The 14,873-nt window shown below is 36.7% G+C and overlaps 1 protein-coding gene across 3 annotated transcripts in view; it reads right to left on the reverse strand.

The window, feature by feature from the left end:
* CAMKMT (calmodulin-lysine N-methyltransferase) overlaps nt 1-14,873 on the reverse strand; it is a 329,988-nt gene that overhangs the window by 41,393 nt on the left and 273,722 nt on the right. For 2 of the 3 annotated variants that reach the window (XM_015587587.2, XM_015587585.2), the window contains exons 4-6: nt 4,266-4,326; nt 2,198-2,252; nt 1,076-1,139 (exon numbers count right to left, since the gene is read on the reverse strand). In XM_015587587.2, coding sequence (XP_015443073.2) covers nt 1,076-1,139; nt 2,198-2,252; nt 4,266-4,326 — 180 coding nt within the window. Of the gene's footprint in view, nt 1-1,050; nt 1,140-2,197; nt 2,253-4,265; nt 4,327-14,873 lie in introns of all 3 variants that reach the window. The other variant, XM_025045088.1, reaches the window with a different exon arrangement.

Raw genomic sequence — 14,873 nt, forward strand, 5'->3', positions numbered from 1 at the left:
TATTGGCTGTTGTTTGCCTCCGAAATTTTTTTTTTTTTTTTTAAGTCTGTCAGGCAATTAGCTGGGTGGGGCTCTGTAGAGCACACAAGTGCTGCTGAACAATATTAGCTGTGTGCTTCTTGTACCTCCTTTCTCCTGTTTGAGCAGCCTCATGGAGCGGCTGCAAATTTTATTTTCAAACACATAGCAGAGGTTTTAAGAAAAAGAAAATCAAATGAAGGTTTTACGTAAGATACCACAAAAATCAGAACTGCTTTGGCGGTTTAGGGGTCTAAAATGCAAATGAGAAAATTACCTCCTTCAATAATGTAAATGTAAGGTACACCAAAAAAATCCAAAGCAAATACATCTTCCTCTTTTCCTCTCAATTTCTAACGCCTGAACAAATCAGCTCGATTGCTAAAGTCGCCACAAATTATGCTTGCTTTCTTAGTTAAAGTACAGTTCAATTTTCATGAACTCTGTGTACATATTAGTAAAGCATAATCTAATATAATGGAGTTTGAACTGTAATAGCATAGTAGAAAAAAAGAGATAGCTTTTATAATCCTAAATAAAAGGAAATGATGAAAATCTGATAGCTGTTTAGAGTGGGGCGATATAGGTAACTACTCCGCAATTAGGGTAGATACAATATTACGTGGTGTATACCTACATTATCAAACGCAAGAAAGGTAACAACGAAATGAAGTCGGAAGTTAATTTTTGTAAGCAATATCCACTATAATAAATATTAAATAATTTATTTTATACCGGCAAATTTTAATGGAAATACAGAACAAGAATGTTTGAAAATTATTACGAAACAAGCATTCTTATTGCCTCGAGTGGTCCACAAATTATAGGCTCCTTTAATGAAAAGTGACTATAAAAATCTATAGAAATAAAAAACCCCACTTAGTCATACCCCATGAATTCCATATATTTCTACTTTTTCTTAATTACTTATCATGTGTATGGGGGCGGGGGGGACTCTTTTTTAATACCCCATGCTGCCTTTCTTTATATCAATTGTTACCCGGCCGGGAAAAAGGAATGAGCACAACAAACCCGTTTTCTATCTGAATAAGGATACTTCTGATGGCCTTTTCATTCCCATCAGTTAACAGAACTTCTTTGACATCTGCAGAAATAGCAACCTGGAAAAAAAAAAAGGGAGCACAGCAAACAATGAGCAAATATGCTTGTCTGTGTGGAAGTGAAGACAGGAGTGACAAGCCTTCAGTATCATGCTTCCTCACCTATTTCTCTGTAACAATCTTCAATCTTTTTTCATTTTATGTCTGCATTATTTTAATCATTCAATCAAATCAGTCAATACTTTTATCATTCCATTTGCGGGAGCCTCTATCTTGCTATCATTCTGTTCGGTAATTGCATTGTGACAGCGGATGATGGTATTCTGAGAGGCTTTCATTTGTGGGCTTCTGTTTATCTAGTAGAGCCATCATACAAGGCTGTCACTCTGCCTTTCAGCTTGCTTCTGTCTGACTGCCTGATGCCCTTCATATAACTTTGCATTGCAGGCAGATGGCTTTGTGAGGGTAATTTTTTTGTGAGCTTTGACATGCTCGCACATTGGGCTGTAACCTCGACACATTGTGTAAGAGCGACAGGTTTGTCAAATGCCAATCAGTGTAACAATATGCTTTTATTTGTAGAGACATAAAAACTTGTCTAATGCACTGTGCTGCTACATAATATCTCCTGAATACATGACTCAGAACCCAGAGAATGGGGAACGACGTTCCTGAATGGCCAATCTAATTCAAAAGAATCTAATTACTGAGCGCTCTGGATCATGTTTGTTGGTGTAATAATGCAGGCAAAACATTAGCAGCTATATCATGGTGCTCCAACTGTGATTCGCCGGGCTATTCCTCTATCTTAGCAAATGGGACTATAATCTGAAAAAAAAAAAAAAATGCTTTCGCTATGGCAAAGAAAGACTGTGCGAGGCCTGGAATGTCACAACAAGCGATATTGACTACACTGAGGTAAAATGTTTCTGCTCATCGAGGCAACCATAAAATCAATATGATCCGAAAGTAAGTCAATCTAGAAGGTCTCTCAAGACCCGGCAGCTTGACCGCAGCTGATGCTGTTGACGGTTCTCTGACCCAGCAGTTGGAGGCCCTGGAACATTTTTCCTTTTGTTCCTCCCTCTGAATGGGATTGGAATTGAGAAAAGACCTACCATGAGCCCAGCCAAGCATGTCATGCCACCCCCTAGCTCACACACAGCAAGGTCCCTGAAAGAGAGAAAAGAAATGGTAGAACCCATACAAATTAGATAAAAATGGTCAGAGAGATATATATGTTACAAGAACAAATTGCCATCTGCAGTAAGAACGGCGCTACCAGGAAGTTGTAGAGACATGACTAGGCTACCTCATGTCGTTTTGCGTTTTAAAAATAATTATGAAATAGAAAAGTCACAAAGCAGGCAAATCAGTGGGGGTTCCCTCATTAGTGTTCACTGCAACATTACCACCGCTGAGCTGAAAAATCTGAGAAGGTTCCCTTTTTTTTCCCTTGTCAATGGTGCTGTCTTTTAGAACTAAACTAGCTAGAGTAGCGAAAGATAATTGTTAGGAAAGGATAACACTGTTAATCCACATTCATTCCTTCAAAAACAGTTAGACAAGTAAATGAAGAATATATATGAGTGTGTATATACCTATATTATAGTCACATACACACAACACGCACACAAATAAATGCCATCTTGAATTTTAAAAAAATTCCAAAACAAACCGCAACATTTTAGAAAGCTGAACCACCCCCATAAAGGACAATTACACAAAGAGCATTTAGCAATTAACACTTAAATCACAATTGACCCCAACACAACACGGTGAATAAACAATGCAGGGACATAATATGGTTAAGCTAGCAAACCCAGGCTAAAGTAATGACTGGGGTCTGACTTTACTGCTCAAAAGTAAAGCGGCTCGGAGTTAAAGCTGACAATCTAATGTGGCACTCTGCACTTACCTTCCTCTTTGTGCCTAAATATCAGTCCTCAACGTGTGACATTCTCGCCCTGGCCCACTGCTCGCTGATTGGAGCTCCAGTCAAGCTTAAGCACAGCGAGATGAGCAAATGCCAGACTTCCAGGGCAGCCCTGCAGCCCAAATTCAGTACGGCCCTGCTCTTATTTTATATGTTTAGACTCTTAAGATTGTTTCTTCTTCCCAGATTGGGAAGTTTATTACCTCACCGGAAGGAAAAAAAGCAGCACTAAAAGGGAGGGAGAGGTGGAGAGAGAGGGAAGGGGAAGAGAAGAAGCCAAACAAGAACATTCATATTCAGAAATACACTTAATGAGTATTTAGTTGTTCAAAGCAATTATAGACTGGTTGGTAAATATGGACCCATAGAGCTTCAAAAAATACATATTATTGACCCAGTCTTGTAAGTACGTATTGTTAAAACGCACACCATGATCACTAATGGCTTGTCTGGAATCATAATGGGCTATTCAGGAAGTATATATTGGATGACTTTTATAAAATGAGATTTAAAATGAAAAACCTATATTTTCTCGGTCTACCAAACATCTTTAGAATTTTTAAATAAAAAGGGATTTTTATTTTTCCTGAATTCCATCCATGGGTTTGATCTATAATGCACTGACAGTTGAAAACATTTATTTCTGTAGCATAAATCTGTAATAGTAATTTATGTTTTATAAATACATGCTGTTAAGTATATAAAATACCTTTAAAACCAGGGGGTGGAATGGAATCTTTAAATAATAACTGTGAGGTATTTATTTACCAAATATTCTGTACTGAATTCCTTAGCAGAAGTTTAAAGACTGTCTTTATTTTTTTTTGTTTTGTTTTGTTTTTTTGACCTTCGCAATCAGTAAGGATTGATTGGAGCTTCACTTTTGTTTCCCCCAAATCAAAGTGAAATAAAAAGCCTTGAGTGGAAATCAAAAGCCTTTGACATATAGCAAAAAGCTTGCTGTGCAATATTAGTACCCAAAGGCAATTCAGATTTTTTTCAGAAGCAACATGTTTTCACCATGAACTTTTTTTCCTTTCTGTTTTCTCTTTTCCCTCCCTCCTTCTCCATCCCTCTCCCTTCCTTCCTTCCTTCTTTCCTTCCTTCCTTCCTTCCTTCCTTCCTTCCTTCCTTCCTTCCTTCCTTATATTTTTGAATAATTTAATTTAAAGAATGTAATCATGGCAATCATTAATGTAAAATACAATACCCATAATGGACTTAAGAAAAATATATTTTCAGCTTTGTACCTGAATATATCATTGTGCTTGAGGCAGTAGTAAGCCAAAACCTCTTCAGCCGGCCAGATGCCTGGAAAACACAAGAGGATAGACTTTTTTATTATAGAAGTCTTTCCTGTTATCATTCTTTATAGACACTCTCTTAAGAAATGCCTTTTAAAAATAACATTCAGTACAAGCTATTTCAACTTGAATCAGACTTAACATAATTATTACTAGCAATGTATCACATGAGTTTCTTTTTTTGTTGATTTTATAATGGAGAGATTTATAGCCTTTTTTTCCCCAAAATAGCAAAATATCCTAAATATAGTTTATCAAATCGCAATCACAACAAAACAGCAAAAACGATAACAAACAAATTACAAATATCAAAGTTAAATTTAATGATATTTCAGGTAGATCTTAATCTTGTACACATGAACCTTTTTTTCAGCCAATTCATAAGCATCAGTTGAAGGCCGACTGCATACACAACCCACATTAGGCAAAATTAAATGGAAAAATTACTTACGGGAGCAAATAAAATCACAGAAGTCATTATACTTTTTTTGTTTGATTCCATATTAATGTTTTTAAATATGTACAATTATTCCCTTTCTTCAATTAACAAAAATAGAACTGGAATATAAAATTAAGAAATTTAAATTTCACCAATTTTGGCACATCTTTAAATTTTACAATAACCCTACCCAGTAAATTCCAGGGATGGGCATCTTCTAAAATCATCATCTGTAAATCATTTTTTAGAAAGCTTACATAGTCTTCATGAATGAATATGAATTCCTTAAAGAGGAGACAAACATGTTAGGAAATTATAGTTTCTAGTGGTTATCAGAGGACGGCAGGGTTATAAGTGTTTTTAATTTTTTTCTTTATCTTTTTTATACTTCTCAAAATGTTTATAATGAATAGCTATCACTCTTATTATCAGAATAAACTATAGCCTTATAAAAATTAGGTTTTCCCCAAGCGATCGAACTCAAAGACCAGGCAGGGCACCAGGCATCCTGCATTGAGGCTGAGAAGGCCACGGAGTCCTAGGAAAGAGCGGGAATGTTCGCTGTCTTAGCTCTAGGCCCTTTCCTGATGGGTCTTGATGCAAAATTGAAACACCAAACAAGACTTAATTTTTTTCCTCTCATATGCATCTCTAGATTCGAGGAGTAAGAAATCTAAACATTTCAGAGGAGATGTCAAAAAAAAAGTGGTAAATAAAATCTTGCAAATCAATGGGTAAATATATGAACAGCAAAGATGACTCCATAGATCATTTGCTTCAGGAAAGTCCTGTCAGGTGTATTCACTAGCTCAGCCTCCATGCCATTTCTGGGAGAAATGACAGATTGGAGGAGAAACAAAGTAAACCAGCAAGAAATGGTTAGGGTTATAGTTAGGAAGAAAGTCAGCGAGGCAGTGGAGTGTGGCAGTTAAGATCAGAGGGACTCTGGAACCAGACTCTTCGGGCTTCAGTCCCAGTTCTGCATTCCCTGGCTGAGTAACTTTGGATAGGTCACTTGATCTCTCTGTGCCTCAGATTCCTCAACTGTAAAATAACATTATTGTATCATCAACTTCACAGATTGTTGTGAGGATTAAATGAGTAACATACACAAAATATATTTAAGAACAGTTCCTAACTCATAATGAGCTCAAAGAAAAAGAAAGTGGACTGTTATCGTTAAAGGTGTTCTTATGCAAAGGGACAGAGAAGAGAGGGAGAGAGAATATGTGAACTCCAAACCATTATCCATAACCAGAACAGATAGAGAACCTTTGTGACCTACTCATGAGCTTTGGCATGTCCCCAATGTCCTGATACCTAGCATACCTCCACAAGGAACTCTATAAAGACTAAAGTACATAATAAAATTCTCTGAAGGAAGAGCCCCAAACAGTGTTCTACATCAAGTGGATATAATCAGCACAATAATGAATTTCTTTATGCCTTTAGTAGATGGTTTTGAAGTTTAAAAGAGTAATGATAGGGAAGGGTATTTAACTAAAATTCAAGCTTTGCTTAAGTATAAAAATGTGACTTCTCAATGTATAATCTCTTAAAATAGTTTTATAATTTTCTCAAAAAATTATAGAGGTTGATTTTTAACTAAATTAAATACAAAAAAATACAAAGCACAAAGTTAAAAAATCACCTAAAATTCTACTGCTAGTATATAATCACTGTTAACATTTTGGACATCATTTCAAAAAAAATCTCTCTAGGCATAAAGATATTTTATACAATGGGATCTTATCAAGCAGGTACTCAATAACTCGATTTTGCCCCAATCAATATGTGATAGATATCTTCCCATGACAATAAAACTATGATACATCTGCATCATTATTTTAAATGACTGCCTAAATATTGTCTGCATCATAATATATTTAACCAGTTTCTTCTTGACATACATTTAAGTTAGTTTCTAAGTTTTCGATGTTATGAGATTATGAACAGTGGTACAATAAAGACACATCCTCCCCGCCCCCTCCCCCCGCCAACATATGATTTTTCTCCTTAGGTCAAACACCCAGAAATGGGAAATCTGGTCAAAAGTTAAGTACATTTCACATTCTTATATATCAAACTGTCCTACAACAATTTTGTACCAAACTACATCCCTAATAAGAATGTTTATTTCCTCAAAGCCTTGCCAAGATAGGGTTTTAACAACTTATTTTATTTTTACTAATCTGTTAAATTTTAAAAGCTATCTCAGTGCAAACCAAGACTACAATGAGATAGCACTTCACGTCCTCTAAAATGGCTATAATGAAAAAGGGAGAAATAACAAATGTTGGCAAGGATATGGAGAAATTATGTAAAACGGTGCACCCACTTTGGAAAACAGTCTAGCAAAAGTTAAATCCCACAAAAAGTTAAACATAGAATTCTACAAAAAGTTAAATGTAGAATTACCATATGACCAGCAAATTCACTCTTAGGTATATATCCAGAAGAAAACATGTCCACACAAAAATTTGTATATGAATGTTTATTGCAGCATTATTCACAATAGCCAAAAAGTGGAGACAACCCAAATGTCCATCAAATGTACATCAACTAATGAATGGATAAACAAAATGTGGTATGCCCATGGATTATTATTTGTCAATAAAATCAAGTATTGATGCATGTTACAACAAGCATGGAACATGAAAACATTATGCTAAGTGAAAAAAGCCAGACACAAAGCACCACACGTTGTATGTTTCCATTCATATGAAATGTCCAGAGTAGGCAAATCTGTAGAGATGGAGTAGAGAGTGGTGGTTTTAGGGTTGGGATGGTTGAAAGTAAATGAGGACCGATTGCTAATGGGTATGAAGTTTCTTTTAGAGGTGAAGACATATTCTAAAATTGATTGTTGCACAATTCTGTGAATGCACTAAAAATTACTGGGTGATATATAAGGGTCTTTTAAAAGAAGATTGTATTTTTAAAGAATTTATACATATACATGATTTAAAGAGCCACTGAGTTCTATGAGAATGATTAAGACAAATGGCCGTACCCAGCCCCATTCCCCAGTCTTTCTCTTTCCACAGAAACTACTACTTGCAATTCTTTTAGTTGATTTTTCTGGTAATGACTTCTATATTTCTACATAATGTTTGTATTTTTATTTTTTGACTTTTTCAGTATTAAGCAAAATCTGTGGAGGATAAACTTTTTTTTTTTTTTTTTGCTTTGATTTCTATTCCTCTCCCCAAACCACACATACTATGCTCCTTACCCACTCACCACCACCATCTTCCTAGTATAAATATATTATAATTTTGGTAAGATCACTATTCATTTCAATTTTATTTGGACCACAAAATAAAAGTGAGCCATGTAGTAAACTATGATTGCTTTTTCTCTCACCTGTAATATTTCTTCCTCTGGAGCTTATAATTTTCTTTTTTTCCCCCCAATTGCTAAGATTTTTATTCAGTCTCAGCATCTAGTTGTTAATTTCTCCTCTCAATGCACTCATTCACATTGAGTATTAATTTCTTGAGAAAAAGTGAGTACTTGGATGTTGGATCTCCTGAATTCATCTTCTAATTTTCTTATCTTTTTTTTCCCCCCGATTTCTACCTCATTGTTTGTGCTTTCTTGGAAATTTCCTCACTTTATCTTCCAATCTTTTTATTGTTCTTTTCATTTATGCTATTGCTGATGGTAGTTCTCTGAATATTTCTCTTTTAGAGCAACTTATTCCCGTTTTATGAGTGAAATATTTTTTCAATTATTTGAAAATATTAATTATAGTCTGTTTTAAGTTTTCTTATCTTTACATGGTCTGTTTTCTTCATGTTGCTTTTTTTTCTGTTTATTGGTTTTGGTACCTGTCACATTAAAAGCTTTCTTCAGCTATCTGGTAATTCTTTGTTGTTTGCTTAAATATAATTGTAGAAAGATTGAAAAAAAAAAGAAAGCTGATTGGAGGTGAAGAGGGCTGAGTGTGTGTGGGTGGTGTGTGGGTGGAGAGGCTTAGCATTCAGTCTGCGAATGTTCACCTAACTCCTCCACTCTGCTTTTGGTACTCTCTTATTTCCACTGTTTCTGGTCTCCCCCAACCCCAAAACCCTCAGTTTAACCCTCTCCGGAGATTAAACATCCTCTTCTGTTTGGAGTACAGAAGGAGAAGTTACCGCTTCTCAAACAACTTTCAATTAATTCTCCTTACTTTAGCTCCCATTCAACTCCCGCTTTTAGAATGACCTGGTGCTACCAATTCCTGAGCCTTTCAAGGTTTCAGAAGTGTGAACTGGGTGGGTTCTCAACTTTCTCAGCTGCTGGCTTTCTCATATCTGCTCAGTCGATGACTTCTCATCCATTTGCTTCCCCGCTCTCAAAATTATATTGTTGTATTCTCCCTCATTCTATCATCCTTGTGGGTTTATGTCTTAAAAATATCTCATCACAGTGGTTTAGTGAGGTTTCTAGAAGTAATTAATTTTAATGCATCGTTCAATCTCCAAATTTACCTCAAATCCAGACATGTGTCGTCTTTTGAATGTAATTGTTTGTGGGATAATTCTGGAATCCAAGACACACAATAACTATCCTTATCTCTCACAAGGTACATCTTAGCATAAATCCTTTAAGCTTTGAGTAGTAGGATTTCCATACACTTTCCGAAAGAACAGTGACTGGCAGGGCTTCATGGAACAGAGAGAAACTCTTTGGAAAAGTGATGAGAACAATTTTTAGGAGAAAATACAAGCCAAGGACACTAATGGTGAGGTTTTTTATGCTCAAGATTTTTATACTCCATTAACAATATTGTAAAGCTCTGTCAATCAATTATAGGCATTTCCGCTATATTCTTGACATCACCCAATGAAGCAGAGCACAATGCCCAAAGCGGCATTTAGAGTAGCTAAGTATTGATCCCCCCAAAAACATCAAAAAATATTTTAATTAATGTTTTATTCTAGATAATGGTTTATTCTAAAACACATGTCATGAATTAGGACATTTGCTTAAAATTTATTCAGAGGCATGTAGTTTCCTATTCCTTAGTGCTTTCTGTATATATCAAATTAGTTTAACTCGCAAGAGAAAAGGCTTCCTTTATCCACTGGGTTTCTATAAAAGCATTAGCTAAATAAGAGCTCTATTTGGAAGAAGGAAAATACTATGTTATACTTGGGTTTCCACGGTCATTTGGTCTCATTCGTTTTCTTTCGAACAAAGGGCTGGTTCCCTGCAGGTGCTACTGTTAGTCTTCAGAAAGCTCATAGCTGGCCAACACTAAAATATGAAAAGTGAGCTGTCTGTGTAGCAATGACGAGGGGGAAAGTTGGTAATATGATCTATTTAATGTATGTAACCACTTTTTTGTCGTTTTCGTAATAGCTAGTTTAGAATTATTTTAAATGCCGAGTTTTGTGGTTAATCTGGAAACAAACGACACATTCACTATTAATCTGAAGGCTGAACAAATCCTCGAGTTAATTAATATTAGATAATTTAATATCTATTAAACCTCCTCTTCTTTTGGGAACATAGAAGGGGAATTTGCATTTATAATTAGATAACTTAGTATCTAATTAAATTAGATATTAAGAGACATGTGTCTCTAGCTAAGCATGGTTCCTTTTAGATCACTTGCATTTGAGCGCTTTTTTTTCTTCCCCATAGTTCATTTTAGAGGAAGTCCAGAGACTTTGACAGACAGCATCCAACAAGATGCTCTGCTGACCCCCTCTTCTCACCGTAACACTTATTTGCCCCATGATGACAGCACACCCAACTCTCACAGCAGAGAGATGTTTTTCCTGTGATCAGCTGATGTCTACCCAAACAAAAGCTTTCTTTACCCTCCTTCAAACTAAATGACCATATCCATCAAGCAGGAGTCAGCAGTAAGAACTTTCTCAAATCTGAGACTCAAATGGAGAAGCCAGCACATCCTTAACTAAGCCATTGCTCTTCTAGAAGAAGAAATGCACTGGTGGATATTAGTAAAATGAAAAGCTGCTTGTGCTGGAATGGATAGGCAAAGCTTTTGGACTGTTTTCAGTGTTTCCACTCTGTCTCCTTTTCCTTAAACATTTCTGCTTTGTCACTGATATTTCAACCCAGAATGGAAATCTGCATGGGGACTACAGGATGCTCCATAAGTTTGTATTTGGGCATCTACTGTTTCAGGCTCTGTGGATCAGTAGAGGATGAGACAGCATGGTCACTAAAGCTTTAGTCTAGTTAGAGAAGGAGACATTAAATAATTACGCAAATAATGTGCCTACCTATAATTGTAATAAATGCTATATAGGAAAAATAGAGGGTGCTTCTAAGACCTTACCATAGGGGACCTGACCTGGTCAGAGGGGAGGTTGGGAGGAGTCCAACAGGGAAGACTGCCCTGTAGAAATAGCACGTAAGCTGAGACCCAGAGGACGAAGAGCCAAGTGAAGTAGGAAGTGGGGAAGAAAGGTGGAGGGAATGACGCATAGAAGGGGAGCTCCATGAAATGAAGCTTTGAAGAAGAGAAGAGTTTGATTTCTAGGGCTGAAAATAGAGTCCATAGAGCTGTAGAATAAGTGAGAAAGGGAGAGAGTAGCACAAGACGAGACTGGAGGGGTAGTCAGGGGCCAGATTAACAGGCCCAAAGGTCATGTTAAAATTTTTAAACTGCACCTTAAAATAAGTGATACCTTTTAAGTAGCAGAGAGGTCAGATCAGATTTACATTTTGGAAGATAAGTCTGGCTACTCTAAAGAAAATAGATTGAAAAGGGGCAAGAGGAGACAAGGGAAACTAGGTGGGAGGCTACTACGATGACCTAGGTGAGCACTGATGGTGGCTTAGGTGATGGTTAATGGAGATGAAGAAGAGTGGAAAGATTTGAGCTATATTTAGAAGGTACATTGACAAGACTTATTAGTTAATTAGACGAAGGGGGTGGTAAGAAAGAGAGAAGTGTCAAATATGACTTAGGTTTATGTCATGAATAAGTGGGTGGGTGATGTATAGCAGATATACATAGGATTTTCCTTTAATTTTATATGAACGGCAAAGGCTGCAAAAAGATATAACTAGGCTCTAATTCTGGCTCTGCCACTATCAATCTGTGTGATCCTGGGAGGTAATTTTGCCTTTCTGAGCTTCAGTACCCTCATCTGCAAAATACTAGGCTCGAGTTAGATTATATCTAGGAAGCCTTCAAGCTATAAAAAGCTGTGATAAAGAACTAGATCGCATGCTCTGGAATTAGACAGAGTTCGACCTGAATACTGGCTCTTATAGTTGCATGACCTTGCAAACTACTTAAACTTTTTATGCCTCATTCATTCATTCATTCATTCACTCATTCATAACACACAATTATGGACAGCCAAGCCTGTTCTAGGAACTGGGGATACAGCAGTGAATAAAACAGAGCCCTTGCCTAAATAACTTTAATAGGGGCAATAGATAATCAACTAGGTAATTTCAGATAGTGATTAATTAAACAGGGAAATAACTATTGGGGGTGATACTTTAGCCAGCATTGTTGGGTAATGCCTCAGTTCTCTCACTTGTTAAGTACCAGTAATAAAAGTAATTACAGCATTGTTGAGAGAATGAAATGAGCTAATTTATATAAGGAACTTAGAACAGTGCCTGGCACACAATAAATTTTTTATGCTAGCTATCGTTGCTGCTGTTGTCATTGTTATTATTTTGACACTTTTCTATCCAGGGAATTTTATCAACCTTGATTATATTTTTATGATGCTTTCAGGGAGATTATTATTCCCAATTGGTAACCCATAAAATCAAACCAAAACTTAACCTTGGAAAAATCTGCCCAGCTATAGGAACTTTGAAAATTGATCCTAAACAAGAATTACATATATAGAGACGATACTTGTTTTATACTTGTCCTTCCATTCTGACCCATTAACAGAATTGCTCTGAACAATAAAGTATTAAGTGTAGGCCTCCCTATGTCTTTGGAGCCAGATCACAAAGAATCCTGGTACAGGTGCGACATTCTAACATTTGTTGAATGCTGACTACTGCCCAGGCCCTATGAGGTAGATGAGGATATCAAGGCACTGAGAGGTTAAGAAACTTTCCCTTAAATTAGGCAGATATTTTGTCACAGAGTTGCAATTTGAACCCAGGTAATCTGACTCCGGAGCTGTTAGTCTTAATCTCTAGATTGCTAAACATTAGATTGTAAAAGCAAAGATCTAAATAAATTGTTTTGCAATTGTGTTTCTTCTCCTGTTCTTGGAGAAGCCAACTGAACCGAAAGAAGGACAGACAGTGAGCATGTGGAAGGAGGGGAAGTGAAGGGGCATAAAAAATTACCCAAGTATTTCAACAATCAACTCTTCTGGACTACAAAATGGGTCAGTTTATGGATATGGATTAAAAATATACTATAATTTAAAACTTCAATTTTAAATCAGATACCTATTAATGTGATGATGATCATGAGGTAAGAGAAAGATGAAAGGAGTCCCAGCTCCATCCTGACGATCAGGCAAGGAGAAGATTCTCCTCAGAGAGCATTCCCCAGAGGCCCACGTCTGATGGTCGGTTTTAGAACAGACGCTAGGAAAGCGACTAAGAGACAGATGAGAAATGTTGACAGAACCAGGAAGACGCTGAAGCACCACTGAGAAAAAGGAATATGCTGCACCCACAGCCACAGCCACAGCTTCAGCAGCTCATACGGTGAAGACATGAACTTGGAAGACAGCTCTGAGACTTATTAGTTTTGTGACCTTAGCAAGACACTTAAACTCTCCTTAACATCAACTCTTATCTGGAAGTAATAGTGCAGCTACTCCATAAGTATAGACGTGAAGATTAAGTAAATTAGAAGAGTACCAAGTAAGTGTAGTTAGGGTTAATTGTGGTTATCATTACTATTAGCATTACTTATTGAACATTTACTATTTGGCAAACACTGGGCTGTGTACTTTTTGTTGATTTTCTCATTTAAAACTTAAAACAACCCCATAGGGTATGTATTGTCATTATGGCCCCAAAGCACAGGGAGCTTAAATGACATAGCCAGGATTTGAGCCCACGCACTCAACCTCTAGAGCCTTGTCTCTTGATCACTAAACTGTATTGTCCCAAACCTGGTGGCTGGTTCTGGAAATAAGAGAACTACTTTCTAGTTTTCATGACTCTGTCAATAACTAATTTTTGGACTGGCCAAATCATATTTGGGCTCTAGCTTCAAGAATAAAATGAAAGGGTAGAATTCATTTCTGAGGCCTCTTCCGACTCTAAATGCAATGGCTATAGATTATTATATTCGTGTATTTTCAAATGAAAGCAACACAGTTGCCGGTGGGCTGTAGCTCGTGACATTTTAAAGAAATTAGGAATAGTTAAAATATTTTATTTGTACTATAATCTCAAATTTAAATCCCTACCAGGAGATATTTTAGATAGGATTTAAAAAGTTCTTAGAAGTCAAGTCTCCATAACACTTTTATTTTAATCGAATCAAAACTGCCTGTGTTAATTAAATCTCACGGCTTCAGAAAAACTGCTCTACATCTATACAGTCTAGTTGTGATAGCTTTTTATTTAGTTAACGTAGCATATCAATAACAGACAACTTCCTCAAATACAATTTTCCTCTCTAATATTAAGCACAATTCTCAGCTATATCCTGTATTTTTCCCTCATATTTCTTCCTCCTTAGCATAACGAACTACCTTTGGGCAGAAGAAATTTCCCTGAGGTTTCAAAGCACAGGTAGGGCATCTCCCAATTGGAGCTCCCAACTGGAGATGAGAAAATGCTCCATTCCCATTGGTCAGAGAGGATGTCAGGAAGTGAGAACAGTCATTTCTAGGAAAGATGTGCCCAGAAAATCAGATCATAGAGCTCCTGGCAGGGGGCATTTCCCCAGAAATATAGCACAGCATTCACACAGTGAAGAAAGAAGAAGAAGAAGAAAGAAGGAGGAGGAGGAGGAAGAGGAAGAGGAAGAGGAAGAGGAAGAAGAAGAAGAAGAAGAAGAAGAAGAAGAAGAAGAAGAAGAAGAAGAAGAAGAAGAAGAAGAAGAAGAAGAAGAAGAGGTGGAGGAGGAGGAGGAGGAGGAGGAGGGAGGAAGTAAATTTTCATCACCAGTTTTTTTCTGAGCAACATCCTCCCTCAAGACC

Source organism: Pteropus alecto, unplaced genomic scaffold (genome assembly GCF_000325575.1).
Source record: "Pteropus alecto unplaced genomic scaffold, ASM32557v1 scaffold131, whole genome shotgun sequence".
Lineage (NCBI taxonomy): Eukaryota > Metazoa > Chordata > Mammalia > Chiroptera > Pteropodidae > Pteropus > Pteropus alecto.